The sequence below is a fragment of the Onychostoma macrolepis genome, chromosome 18, assembly GCF_012432095.1.
Source record: "Onychostoma macrolepis isolate SWU-2019 chromosome 18, ASM1243209v1, whole genome shotgun sequence".
Classification (NCBI taxonomy): Eukaryota; Metazoa; Chordata; class Actinopteri; order Cypriniformes; family Cyprinidae; genus Onychostoma; species Onychostoma macrolepis.
Genome location: NC_081172.1, coordinates 18,928,423 through 18,943,142, shown reverse-complemented (window position 1 = coordinate 18,943,142; position 14,720 = coordinate 18,928,423). Strand labels below are relative to the sequence as shown.

Here is a 14,720-nt window from a genome sequence, read left to right as displayed (position 1 = left end):
ACTGCTTTTAATACAGTAATACAATAAACTTTTAAAGAAGCAACTCAATGTTCCTTCGTTACTAGTTCTAAAGTGATGTTTTCGAATTAGTAATGGAAGCTTGGGCTCAGCTGTTAAACTGTCAACTGGAAGGAAGAAGTTCTGCACAAAAGATGGCTGTTAAAGATATTCATTGTTGTTCCTAATTTCTTTACACACTCGTGCAATCAAACTGTTGTATAAACGCAATATCACACTCGTAGACATGAAATATGGCTGTATATCGGCATGCTTTGTTTGCGTACATACTTGGTCTGCGGCCTCGTGCCTATGGCCGAATCACAGCCATACCGATATATAGCCGTATCTCTCGTCTACGAGTGTGATATTTCTTATATATATATATATATATATTATATATTGAAAATTCTGTTTTCAATTCTGTTTGCATGTATGTTAACTTGGATATTTGGGCAATAAAAGGCTTTTTAATTATTTATGTCAACTTGGTTATCAAGTGTTAATTATGGTTACACACAACAATAAAGTACAGAATGTTTACCAAAATAAATTTGGTAAACAGTAGTAGTGGCTCCTATATATTTACAAACAATATAACAATCATAATCAAACAATATGATGAACAGGAATGACATATTTACAGGGTCATGTAAGTTAATAACATTTCATTTTGACATTTTTCCAGTCATTCCCTTTTTAGTATTTAAATCAGGCCTCAACAGAATTACATAACATTTAGGTACAAAAATACAAAACAGAAGTCCAAAAGTGGAAGCAAGAATGGCAAATATCTCAACAGCCACTGTGTATTTCCCTGGTGAGCTATTGTATGCTGGTATAAATGAGATCCACACAGCAAAAAATATAACCATACTAAATGTAATGAGCTTAGCTTCATTAAATGTATCTGGGAGTTTCCTTCCAAGGAAGGCAAGGGCAAAACACATACAAGAGAGTAATCCAATATAGCCCAGCACCAGGTAAAATCCTAGCGGCCACACATCTTTACATTCTAGTACAATCTTACCACCCTGATAGGACGTGTTTTTGTAGGGGTAAGGAGGTGCTAGTGCCAGCCAGCAAGCACACAAGATAACTTGGCCTGTCGTGCAGCAGAAAATGAAAACCCTTTGCTGTGGAGGGCCAAATAACTTTAGAGAAATGGAACCAGGCATAGTGGAACGAAAGGCCAAAAGCACCACAATGGTCTTGACCAGTATGCACGAGATACATAGAACAAAGCTGATCCCAAATGCAGCTTGTCGGGCACGGCATGTGAATGGTGAGGGCCGGCCCACAAACACCAGTGAGCAAAGGAAGCAAAGTTTGAGAGACAACAGCAGTAGAAAACTCATCTCAGAGTTGTTGGCCTTAACTATGGGTGTGCTTCTAAAAAGGAAGAAAATCACTGTGATAACAGTTGCCACAGCGACTCCAAAGAGAGACAAAGATATGAGAATTATTCCCATGATTTCATGGTATGAGAGAAACTCCTCTATGCCAGCAACACAAGAAACCCTTTCGTTGTTTGGCCAGTAGTACTGGGGACACTTGATACACTCAGTAGCACCTAGTAGACAGAAACAGACACTTTGGGTCAACCAGATTTCCAAAATGTATACAATATTATTACACAACTCTCTGGAAAAATCAGTTTTGGAATACTTGATTTCTTTATTCAGAATATTTATCATGGCATTCAGCAGTCAAATTTTTCCTAAAATTCACAGTCATCCATAATTCTGTACCGGTTAGACGGGTCATAACGGGTCAGGTGGTTCACAACTCAAACCTCCGTTACTTTATTATCACATTGCTGTCTTGTTCCATATTATGGTGACTGGGAGGGGACATGTTCACTTAGTTCACTTGGTTCACTTAATTCACTTGGTTCACTTAGTTCACTTGGTTTACTTAGTTTTGTCGTGGCCATGACGTATTAACTCGTGGGAATGTGATAATATGTCATGAGATGTGAAGTCGTGGCCTCGAGATCCTATGTTGAGGGAACAACATCCATTTCTCGTGGCCACGACTTCTTATGTTGAGGGAATGACATGTTTTTCTTGTGGCCACAAGTTTAATTCATAAACAAACATGTTGTCAAACTGATGAAGATGTTTTCTTAATTTGCTGGTACATTTTCTATTTGCATGTGTTTTCTTAAGTTTCAGCACATTGAGGTCTCTCGGCCACCATACTCAATCCTAGATCAATTGTCTTTTTTTTTTTTTTTTTTAAACCTTATAATTTACTATTTTCTAAGCAGAAGTTTTAAAATAATTCCATTCATCCATTCTCCGAACCACTTGTCCTATGGTCAGAGGGCTTTAAGCTAATACACAGTTAGAATTATACAATCATTTATACTCAAATAAATATTTTAAGTCCATATATTCATTTATTTGGTGAGTAGCCATGCAATAAGTGAGATACTGGACAGGCAGCTGGTCATTATCACAAAATAAAACCGTCCACATCGGTGTCCTGATCAGTTTATTTGGTGATAATGCGTAGCTCCTGATGATAGATAGATAGATAATTACCTGAGATATTGCTAATTTCCCCTTCAGCACAGGGCAAACAATCAAAGCAGCAGACAGGCTGTCCTGGTTGAGTGGCCTGCCGTGTTCCAGGGGGGCAAGGAGGGTTGCATAAGGAAACAGGAACCTAGGTAGAAAACATTATAAAATCAGGAGACTAATAGCTAAGAGCTTCACAACTGTTTGCCATTCAAGCACAGGCTCACCTCAGTGTGTCCCCCTGCCCACTGAATTAACCCCTCATCTATCTTAAGCTGCTGTCCATGTCGGGCAGATCCATCATAGGTGCCTACCATCTGAAACTGGATTCTACCTCTGTCATTTTTCTGCCAGTTAATTATGTCATAGAGGGGCACAGGCTCTCCGTTGTTGTCAAAATACACCTTCTCATTGAACTGGTTTGTAAAATGTACCTTCTTCAGGTAGTGAAGGAGCTATTGAATTAGTTAAGGCAAGAAAAACATAAATAATTAAAATTAAATTAAAAAAATAAAATAAGAATTTTTACACATTTTATAACACACACACACACACACACACACACACATATATATATATACTATACTATACTATACTATACACACACACACACACACACACACACATGATTATTACCTGCCATGGAGAGAACTTTGATACAGTCTTGCAAATGTGATCTGAGCCTTGTTCCTTAGAACCACATTGTAACAGTTGGTGTAGAGCATGAGCAATAGCATACACTGCTTTATAGACATTGTATGAAATTCTCACCCTTGATACATCAGTATAGCTATTCTCAGTCTCCATTAGATCCTCTGATCCAGTACAGAGTGATGATAACTCAGAATCACCACCATCCTTATAACCTAGCTTACATCCAAACAGTTCCTCCCAAAACATGTTGGTAAAAACAGATTCAGGTCTAGGTGAGGGTCTAACCCTTAGGAGAAACTCAGCCAAGCCTGGAATAGTGATGCCCCTAAAGGCAAATCCCACTGTTCCAGCCAGGACAGGGTGAAGTTCAGGGATAGTGAGAAGTTTGGCTGTCACCCAGGCTTCACTGGCCACCCATTGTCTACTTGTTAGATTCCTATGAGCTGCTTCAACCAAGAGCTCCAGCAGCTGTCCTTCAGTGGCAAAAGCTATAATCACTTGTGCAGTGGAACTCTCCAGGCTATTAAGAATCGCATGTATTTGTGCCTGGGAAGGTGCTTTGGGTATAGTGTGGTGAAAGGCTATACAGCCACCAAGTCTTTCAAGCTGCTCGGTAAAGGCCTGGATGCCATAGTGACTGTAGTCATCATCTGTGCCCACTGTACCCACCCAGCGCCAGCCAAAGTGGGAAACCAACTGGACCAGTCCCTGCACCTGAAATACATCACTGGGCACAGTACGCAGGAAAGAAGGGTATTCCTTCTTATCTGTGAGACAGGTGCAGGTCGCAAAGTAGCTTATCTTGAAAGACAAGAAAGACAAATAGAAAAACAAAAAGGAGATTAAGGGAGATGTGAACGCATGGATTTGTCCGATTGTTTTTGGCAGAAGGTTTTTTATCTCTCTCTCTCTCTCTCTCTCAAAATTGACCAATAAAGAACATTAGAACAGTGTACAGAAATATATCTTAAACATCTTTTGCTGCACTGATCAGGTTATAGATGTTGATCTTTTTTTTTTTTTCTCCCTAGAAGATGTTTCCCTTTTTTGGTGCTAAAAACAAGTATGTACAACCTGGGCAAATGATAACATATTTTTGACATTGGCTAATTCACTGCAACATATATAATCAATAGAATGCACTAGAATCAATAGAATAAATAGTACTAAAACCCAGAGGAAAGCTTATGAGTAACTTAGACTCACTATTATAGAGGTGATGCACTAAAAAGAAAAGCTAAAGCGCCTGTTGATTAATATTTTTTATTTTGTTAATTTATTTATTTATTTTTTGCACGATCATTAATAAAACAAATAATCTGGCAACAAATGTTAGTTATTCAATAATATGTAACAACAGACAAATTAGTTTATAGCACTGGTCATTTCTGATTTTTTTTTTTTTATGAGCATTAAAGGTTTCAATAAATGCAGGTTCTTTGAAGACACAACATGAAAATCAGTGTTAAAATGCTCACAAAGCAGTTTTCACAAAGTAGTTTGATAATGTTAAAAAGCTCACAGATATGCTTTTTAATTATAACTTTTGATTTTCATAACAGCAGCAGATGGAAAAGGACTGAAATTTCACACAACCATGTGTTGTTTAACAAAGAAATAAGTGAATAAATAAATTAACAGCAATAAATAAATAAATATCTGGAATGATCATCTCTTACAAGACTCTTACTCAGACTCTTACCAGTGGAATTCCAAATGGACCCAAAGTTTGTGCCACAGCCCGTGTGGGCGATGATGATGCCAGACCGATGACAGCTGGCACTGGGGCATTGGAAAGGCATTTGGCACTGTCATCAGCATTAGCCTTTGCTTGACTGAAGGTGCCATTCACCAGGAAAAGCATGCTTCGCAGACTGGTGTGCACATGATCACAGCTATCCAAGATACGATAACCTAGTGTCACTCCTGGTAATAAACTAGAGTTACTGTTAATTTCTTCAATGGCAAACACCATTGTTTGGACCCAGCGGAATGCACGAAAATCAAACCTGTTGAAAAGATGAGGAGAGAGCAAAGACAACAAGGAGAGAGCTGGGTATAGCAGTAGTGAGAAGTTAACAAACAGGCTTATTCTGAGGAGAACAGTTCACAGAAGTGATAAACATCATTCTTTTTCCATAATAATACAATTTGGATCTCAATCACATTACATTTATTTATACTTATTATTTTAAACTAACTGGTATTTTATTTTATATTTTCATTGCTGTTCTTCATTCTCTGCATGTTGTTTCACACACCCGCTGCACTCTTGATGCTGTGGCCGTTCAGAGTAATTATGGTCAGTTTCCGGGGCTATATAGTGCACGGGAAACAGCCCTCCAATTACAATATCACCATCCTGTTCCAGAACTGGTGAATTAAAATCACTCAGTGTCCAGCACCTATTTTCCAATGCATTGCAGAAAACTACTGAGAAATACAGCAGAAGCAACAGACCAAGTGGTACCAGTTTAGTCACTGGCATCTTATTGGCTATTGCTGAAGCTTTCAAATCCAACCATGGAAACAGCTAGTGAGGACCCCATCCAGAATGTCTGAAAGTCTAGAGTTCTCAGTTATAAAAAATGTGTCAAGATGCGAAATGTAACATCAGATGAGACTGGCCAATGATATGCATTGTGGGTGGAGTAGTTACTTAGGTCATGTGATTTAACAGTGCTTCAGATCAAGTTGCCTTGAAATGTATTAAGGATCCTACAATAGTGGCAAAGCATCACATTATGAATGTTATCATTACCAGCTTTGAATTGTGTAACATTAAAACATTTCGATAGGCTACAATAGGTTACTTATTACCTGCAGATATGCTATAAACAACCACCTTTTTAAATATAATTTAAATTTAGAACAGGATACTTATTTGAAAGCTTCAAATTAATTGGATGATTAGATTATCATTTCATTTAACCTCTTATTGTATGTGGATTATATTGAAAATGATCAAATTATCATTCTGCAAGAATCATGTGAGCGAGGACGAAGTGTGTACAAGTGTGTCCTGAGACACAGCCATAGACCGTTTTCCTCTGTACAAGACAAATTCCCACACATCACAGTTTTAAGTCTGGATAGAACACATTCAGGGCATTTTTAGAAAAAAAATGTTTGAAGGTTTAACTATGAAAACTCCTCCTCCGTGGTCTTTAAAAAATGACTGACATTGACTGAATGACTGAATTCACCACTCCTATGAAAATATGATAATATTTTGTAATTTCAATCTGGCTAATTCTCAAATTGTTCATCATAAACAAATGTGTCAGAAAAACGCTATGAGGATTCAAATCAGAATACGACTTTCTGTTATGGAATATGTCCTCTGTAGTGGACACCAGGACATACAGCATGTTTAGTAGGGTTGCTAAGGTGTTGCTCTCATTGTTAAACTTCTTTTTCACTACATGTTGCCCCAAAAACATATGCAAATTAGATACAATGTATATATGTAATGTAAAGAAAGGGAATACCCTTTTATGGTCGTGTTTACACATATTCCAAATTAGAATATCAAATAATTATGTAATATATTTCATAACAGTTCAGAATCATCTTTTAGTTAGAATCATCAAAAAAACCCCCCAAAAAAACCAGTCCTGATGTCCAGAGAACATATAAACTATAAAATACATTTCTCTCGCTCTCTCATTTGTTTGTTACTTCAATGATAAAGAAGAAAGGGCAGACTGATAAACACTCACTCACAGAACTACTGTTAGCCCCCGCCCAGGACTATTCCAGCTCTTTATGAAGGGAGAATGTATGTGCATTTGAGAATGTATGTCTGTGTGTTTTTATATGTTTGTACGGGATGTGGAGTAGGTAAAGCTTGGTTTATCAAATAAAGTGAGAAATGAAAGAGCTTGTCATTAGATGACTGCCATCTACTGGATATATTGTGAACAGTCCCTCACCCAGGTTTTTTTTTTTTTTTTTTGTGCATTAGAATCACAATCCATTTTTATGAGAACTGAAAAGTTAGATTTGTTAAACTATTACTATTAACATAAAATAAGCCTACCATAGAAAGTGGCTAGCACAACATTACATGATCCCAGTTCTCTGTTAATTGTGAACGTTTATTTAATTTATTTTTCTTTTTAAACTTTTTTTCTTCTTAATTTATTTTTGTTGTTGTTAAAATAAAGAAAAATGTTTATTGCTAGAAAATAACAAATATCACACCTCTGAGTTTAATGTAATATTGGTAACTGTTGTTGAATTTATTCTGTGAAAATTCTGAAACAGAGAAAGTGAGACCCAGAGTGACGTCTTTCTTAACGCTCATGTGACACCACCTGCTCTATAAAACATTGCTGACTCGTCATACATTAATGAGTCAAGTGGCTGTATGAGAGAAAGTAATAGAGATGTGGATCACACTATATTTATGTTTTTATCTGTCCTTTACCTGCATCTCTGCATCTTCAATCACCAGGTCAGGCTCCTGTCAGCTCCAGGGACGCTTCAAGTTGAAGGGGATGTACCAAGACGGAGACCTTATCATCGGAGGCCTGTTTGCATTTCATCTCATCACAGTGTTCCCAGAACTGAACTTTAAAAGAGAACCGGAACAGTCACATTGTGAGCGGTGAGCCTAGGCTAAACGGATGGCAAAAAAGGAAAGGAAATTTGAAAGACAATAGAAGGAAACATGCAGAACAAAGTCTATGTTTTCATTTATTTGGTAGTTTTTTTTATTTTTTATTATTTTTTATTCGTTTAGAGCTGATTGTTTAATGAAAAGTTTGCAATGTGTTGAGATGAGAGAGATGAAGTGATCATCTTATCATAGGATGTTTTTTTTTTTTTTTGATGATGATATTCGGATATTCTATAGGGTAACTGAATGTAAACATTGTGCTGCCTTTTCTAGATTCTATATGGCAAGTTTCCAGCAGGCACAAACTATGGTATATGCCATAAATGAGATCAATAACAATCCTAACCTGTTGCCTAACATCACCCTCGGTTACCATCTGTATGACAACTGTGTAAAGCTTGGACTGGCATTCAGGTCTGCAACCGCCCTGCTTAGTGGGACAGAGGAGATTGTTTCCAATTTCAACTGCACTGGCCCTCCTCCAGTAATTGGGATTGTGGGGGATCCTGGATCCACTCACTGTATAGCAATCTCCAGTGTGCTGGGACTATTTCGAATACCTATGGTAGGATGAGTTACATATAAAATTCCATTACCTTTCACAAAATGTTTTATTTTGTCTGCTAATTTAAAAGAGTAATTGCTAGAACAACGATTTTTGTCATTATGATCTCTCCTATAAGGTTAGCTACTACGCCACCTGCTCCTGTTTGAGTGACAGGAAAAAGTATCCTTCTTTCTTCAGAACAATCCCCAGTGATGCCTTCCAGGTGCGGGCTATGATTCAGATTTTGAGGCATTTTGGATGGACTTGGGTTGGTCTTCTCTACAGTGATGATGACTATGGCATCAACGCTGCTCAGTCCTTCCAAAAGGAAGTGCAGTTGTTTGGAGGTTGTGTTTCCTTTTCTGAAATCTTGCCTCTTGATAACAACCACGTAGACATCCAACGCATTGTACAAGGGATTCAGGCCTCTACAGCAAGAGTGGTGGTGGTGTTCTCCACAGAAGCCTATCTGCTGCCTTTGATGGATGAGGTTGTATTGCAGAATGTAACAGGCAGGCAGTGGATTGCAAGTGAAGCTTGGGCCACCTCCCCTGTGTTTCACACTCAGCATCTTCTGCCCTTTCTAGGAGGCACTCTGGGCATTGCCATCCGTAGAGGAGAGATCCAGGGACTTCATAAATTTCTGCTACGCCTCCATCCTGACAGTAATTTTAAAAATAATATGGTGAGAATCTTCTGGGAGAACATGTTTGGGTGCAGCTTTGACACTGGAGGTAGAGAGGGAGAAACAATGTGTACTGGACAGGAAGATTTAAGCAGCACAGAAACAGCATACACTGATGTATCAGAGCTGAGGGCCTCATATAATGTGTATAAGGCAGTTTATGCCCTGGCACATGCATTACATGGCCTTATGCAGTGTGAGGAGGTTAGTGGGCCATTCAGTGGGAACAGATGTGGCGATATAACCAACCTAAAACCCTGGCAGGTAAGACTCCTGTGGACAGAAGCATAGCTTATCAGTTATACTGTTAATTTCAAATTTTAAGACGGATATGTTCTCTTTACAAACTGTACAGCTGGTTCACTACCTACAGAAAGTGAACTTCACCACAGGATTTGGGGACCGTGTGTCATTTGATGAGAATGGAGATGCTCTGGCAATCTATGATGTGATGAACTGGCAGCCAAGCGCTGATGGATCAATAGTTGCTCGAACAGTTGGTGTGGTAGATGAAGGGGCAGCAAGAGGGAAGGTGCTCACATTGGAGGAGGATGCAATATACTGGAACTTAGAGACAAATAAAGTAAGTCTTTTTCAATATTTTAAACTACTGAAACAGAACCCTCCTATGATATCATATTATGTGTGTAATTTTTGTTGAAGGCAGTACACTTTTTGAAATTATAGAAACACACACTATTTATGTGTGTGTGTGTGTGTGTTTTGTGTCCTTCAGCCTCAACAGTCTGTGTGCAGTGAGAGCTGCCCCCCAGGCACCAGGCGAGCCAGAAGGAAGGGCCTTCCTGTTTGCTGTTTTGACTGCCTACCATGTGCAGATGGAGAGATTTCTAATATATCAGGTGAAGAGAGTCATGCCAGCAAAATTTCAACAGTTGAAACAGTATTATTGTTCAATCACAGTTCAGCATTATGCCTCTGATTTTATTTTATCTCTCCCTTTAATTTTCATATACATAGATTCAATTGAGTGCACAGTGTGTCCAGATGAGTTCTGGTCCAACCCAAAAAAGGATGAGTGTGTCCCGAAAGAAGTGGAGTTTCTATCCTATGAGGAACCTCTGGGTATTTCCTTGAGCACTGCTTCCTTGCTCGGCACCTGTATCTGTTCTGCAGTGGTTGTCATCTTTGCTCATCACCGCCATACTCCAGTTGTGCGAGCTAACAATTCAGAGCTCAGCTTTCTGCTGCTGTTGTCACTCAAACTATGTTTTTTGTGTGTGCTGCTTTTCATTGGCCAGCCTCAGTTGTGGACCTGCCAGTTAAGACATGCTGTGTTTGGCATAAGCTTTGTCCTGTGCATCTCCAGCATCTTGGTGAAGACTATGGTGGTAATAGTTGTGTTCAAGTCATCTCGACCAGAGGGTAAAAGTGCTATGAAATGGTTTGGAGCAACTCAACAAAGATGCACAGTTCTGGTCCTAACAGCCCTCCAGGTTGTGATATGTACAGTCTGGCTATCAAATGCATCTCCAGCACCTCATAAAAATAGCCAGTATATCAGTTCCAAAATAGTATATGAATGTACCATTGGATCAGTGGCTGGGTTTTCCATGCTATTCGGCTATATTGGTCTTTTAGCAGCAGTAAGTTTCCTGTTAGCCTTCCTTGCGAGAAATCTACCAGATAATTTTAATGAAGCAAAGTTCATCACTTTTAGCATGCTGATCTTCTGTGCTGTGTGGATTGCATTTGTTCCAGCATATGTGAGTTCACCAGGGAAATATGCAGTGGCTGTAGAGATATTTGCCATCTTGGCTTCAAGTTTTGGATTACTGGTTGCCATATTTGCTCCAAAGTGCTACATCATTATTTTACACCCAGAAAGAAACAATAAAAAAGCCATCATGGGAAGAGCAACCTAAAAAACCAAAAACAGTCAGTTTTAAATGCTGAACAAATGTACTGCTTGTTGAAACTTGAATAAACAGCTTTGATACAGGTTAAGAACAATTAGCAGCTGTTTTCAATCAAATAAGCTTGGCTGGTTTTCAGATAAGTCTCTGTCAGGTCTAACAAACCCCTTACGTACCCTCACATAAATTGAAATATTCAGTTCAAAGAAACATTTTATCTAAAAATGAATTTATGAATGATTTACACAGAAAATATGAATTTAAATCATCCTAGCATGCATATTGTTTATGTCTTGTGTGAAATAGTATTTTAACATTTACAAATTGGCCCTTATTGTAAGCCACTCACCATAACATAATTTATTTATTTATTTTTCTTAATGAATACAATGGTCTTTTTTTTTTTTTTTTGTAATCTACATTATGCCACAAATGCTGTTGACTGAGTTTAACTTTTATTATTAATTCTTCAAATTAAGTAAATAAATAAAATATTTAAATAATTTATTAGGGGTTTTTCTTCTGTTAGAGCTTTCAGTCTTTAAGTGCCACCTTCATATATTGTAGTCAGCGTACACCTACAGGCAATATTATGATGTTATGTTAACCTTATTAAACCATGCCTTACTAAGAACAGGTGGCACAGAATGAGCGATTATGGGATGAGATGTTGCATTCAAATTCATAATGGAGCTTAAAGGAATGTGAATTAATTAATTAATTAATAAATGTGTGTGTGTGTGCAGTGGCGGTTCTACATTGAATTACTCTCCGGGCGAGACCCCCTCTGAGCGCATCCAGAGTTTATTTGGCACTCGACAATCAACAGATTTCCCATCCCCCAACACTGTCACTCACGACCAGAAGTCAAGCCTAAACCAGTTCACCTCCACATAATCGTTTTGTATTACCTATTTTTAGTAGCCATTTCACACAATTCAGAAGAAACAAAAACATGCAAATTATAAGCCTGTGCTTTAATATTATGAATGAAATGTGCGTTATTTGGAAGAAAGTCAAGGTGTGACTGACTTTAGCCCACTTGTCCACTCCATTTGGGAGAGGTGAACTGTACCCTACGCCCGCGCCCCCTCCCCTTTCCACTTCTCACTTCTCACTTCTCACACAGCTTCTGTGCGTGGCACCTTCTCAGCAAGCAGGGGCGCCAATTTGCCAATTCCCCGCACAGATATATGATAGATAATAGAAAACCGCTTAGCAGCGCAGATTATTTTTTATTTTTTTTCCAGTGCTTGTGCCACCACCCACGTGTCATGACAAAATGCCGCCCGGGGCCTGCCCGGTTCGCCCATGCCTAAAACCGCCACTGTGTGTGTGTGCACTTGTACAGCTATCTTTGTGAGGGCCGGTTTGAGTTTTAGACCATCGGAGTGAGGATAATCTTGTAAATTGAGGACATTTTGGCCGGTCCTCACTTTCTGGGAGCCCTTTAAAGGCATGTTTGAGGGTCAAGACTTGGTCTTAGGGGTCAGGTTATAATTGGGTAAAGGGTAGGTTTAGGGTAAGGGTTTGGGTGAGGCACTTAGTTCTGAAGGTTAGGGTTAGGGTAAGGAGCTAGAGATTGCATTGTGTCAATGTATGGCCTCACAAAGATAGCTATACATATTATTTTAAACTTGACCGTCGAGTTCACTTTGTGTGTGTCACGAATCCGGTCTATGAACTTCCGTTCACTCACCACCAGAGGTCACTCGCTCACCACATTGACTCTCACACCACACATCACACTGGACTCCATTTCCCATCATACATTGCACTGATGACACATACACAGCTGATTATACTGATTGCACATAAACAGCTGAATGCTCTGATCACACAGCTATCATCACACGCTCACCTAAGAGCTATTACATACACTACATACAACACTCTCAGATCCTGATCTAGTTGCCGAGTATTGTTCTGCGTTTAGCACTCCCCTAGTGTTAGCTGCCTTACCGAGCCATTCTGTGTTTCTGTTTAAACTCCAGTATTGTTCTGCATTTATCATTCACCTAGTGAATGCTGCTTTACTGAGTCTAGTCTACATTTCATGTTAGTCTTGTCATCTCGTGTTGACTTGTTTTCCTTTTCCCTGACTCCTGCCTGTGTATATTGGATTAACCCTTCGCCTTTCTGTTTGGACTCTGTTCGCCCCTGCTTGGACTATTGCTCGTGTTCTTGGATTACCCCTCTTGTCTAAACCCTTTGGATATTGTTCGCTGATCTACGACCCACGCATGCCCTCGGAAGTCTTGTCCTCAACATATCTGTTTGCTACTGTTTGAACTATGCCTGTTAGGACCACATCTCTGTCTAATAAAAGCCTACAAATGGATCCGCACGTCTCACGTCTTGTTTGTCCCTTTACAGTGTGGTTTCTGAAGTGGTTCTGTCTCCTTGCATTATACGGACTAAAAATATTTGCTTGTGTTCATCTGAAGAAAGAAAGTCATAACATCTGGGACAACATGAGAATCTTAATTTTTGGGTGAACTATCACTTATAATAACACTGTGATGCATAGGTTAAAAACATATTCCAGACAGAATGCAATAATGGGTTGATTTAATGAGGAGAGTCATAGAATTAAAACATACAACATTAACATTTTGAAAGGCCACTTTTTTGTGTTGTCTAGGTCACTGTCTAAAAGGGGGAGGGCTTTTTCTCAGGAAATATTGGTACATAATTATTTGCGACATTATATGAATTAATGAGCAAATCATGTAATTATTAAGACTAAAAAAAATATTTATTACCTGGTAAGAACATCACTAAACATGAATTACAATTAAGTAAACTTACAATGTTCATTTAAACACTTTTTTGGAGATTTGTAACATTTTATTTAAAAAAATAATAATTCCCACAAAAATATTAATTATATTACAATTTTTATCACTGATTTTATTTGCACTCAATCTTGTGCAGTCAGCCAATATATTAAACAACTAATGGTGCTATCAAAACAAAGAATAATGAACACAACTTTGCTACCTCAACATGCTTCCTCAGATTTCCTGGTGAACTTTTGAACCCAGACATTGACCTGATGAAAGTTATAACTTAAGTAGAACTGTGTGTGTGCTTGATGCGTGAAAACAATGATCATGCACACACGTTTGAGCTTCCGTTTCCCATATTTAATGTGCATAAGATAAAATAAAAATGTAAATGTACTTTTTAAGTTGAAATTAAATTTTAAGGAGTAAAAAGTACTGTTTTTTTTTTCTTTTCTTCAGAAATGTAATCAAGTAAAAGTACAAGTAGTCAGTTTCAATTTTACTTGAATAAATTAAAAATCCCCCAAAATAATACTTAAGTACAGTAATCAAGTAAAATTACTCAAGTATTTTACACCTCTGTCCACAACATACAACATACTGAGTATGAGAAACTTTGCGAGTATGTCAGCTAATTCTACTAACCCTAAACCTACCCTACTGAGAGTTAGTAGACATGTAATTGCAAATGAATGAGAATTAGTTGACATGTAGTTACAAAGTTACTCATAGTTAGTAGAATGTCTAAAATACTATCAAAATAAAGTGTAAACATATACCGTATTGTCCCGAATATAAGAGGACCCTGATTATAAGACGACCCCCCTTTTTCCAGATGTACCTTTTGGAAAAAGGCTTTTTGAAAACCAAATCTTGTTTTTTTGTTTGTTTGTTTTTCTCTCTGTAAAACACATTTTTTTTCTTAAATTATTTTCAAATTGCATATTTTTCCTATTTTAATTTTTGTTTTGAAAGTATGGTAAATACCAACCTGATATCACAGAATTCCGTGTAATGTTCACGGA

At 38.1% G+C, this 14,720-nt stretch overlaps 2 protein-coding genes across 2 annotated transcripts; one reads left to right on the top strand and one right to left on the bottom strand.

The window, feature by feature from the left end:
• Nucleotides 1–665: 665 nt before the first annotated feature.
• LOC131524194 (extracellular calcium-sensing receptor) lies at nt 666–5,893 on the bottom strand. The gene is made up of 6 exons (XM_058751068.1): nt 5,438–5,893; nt 4,879–5,185; nt 3,159–3,977; nt 2,750–2,977; nt 2,547–2,670; nt 666–1,570 (listed from the first exon to the last, which is right to left on the bottom strand). Exons 1-6 carry the CDS (start codon nt 5,662–5,664, stop codon nt 666–668), a joined length of 2,610 nt encoding a protein of 869 aa, XP_058607051.1. The 5' UTR covers nt 5,665–5,893.
• A 232-nt stretch (nt 5,894–6,125) lies between these two features.
• Nucleotides 6,126–13,241, top strand: LOC131524195 (extracellular calcium-sensing receptor-like). The gene is made up of 6 exons (XM_058751070.1): nt 6,126–7,788; nt 8,074–8,365; nt 8,484–9,296; nt 9,388–9,615; nt 9,769–9,892; nt 10,011–13,241. Exons 1-6 carry the CDS (start codon nt 7,568–7,570, stop codon nt 10,913–10,915), a joined length of 2,583 nt encoding a protein of 860 aa, XP_058607053.1. The 5' UTR covers nt 6,126–7,567; the 3' UTR covers nt 10,916–13,241.
• The last annotated feature ends 1,479 nt before the right edge of the window (nt 13,242–14,720 follow it).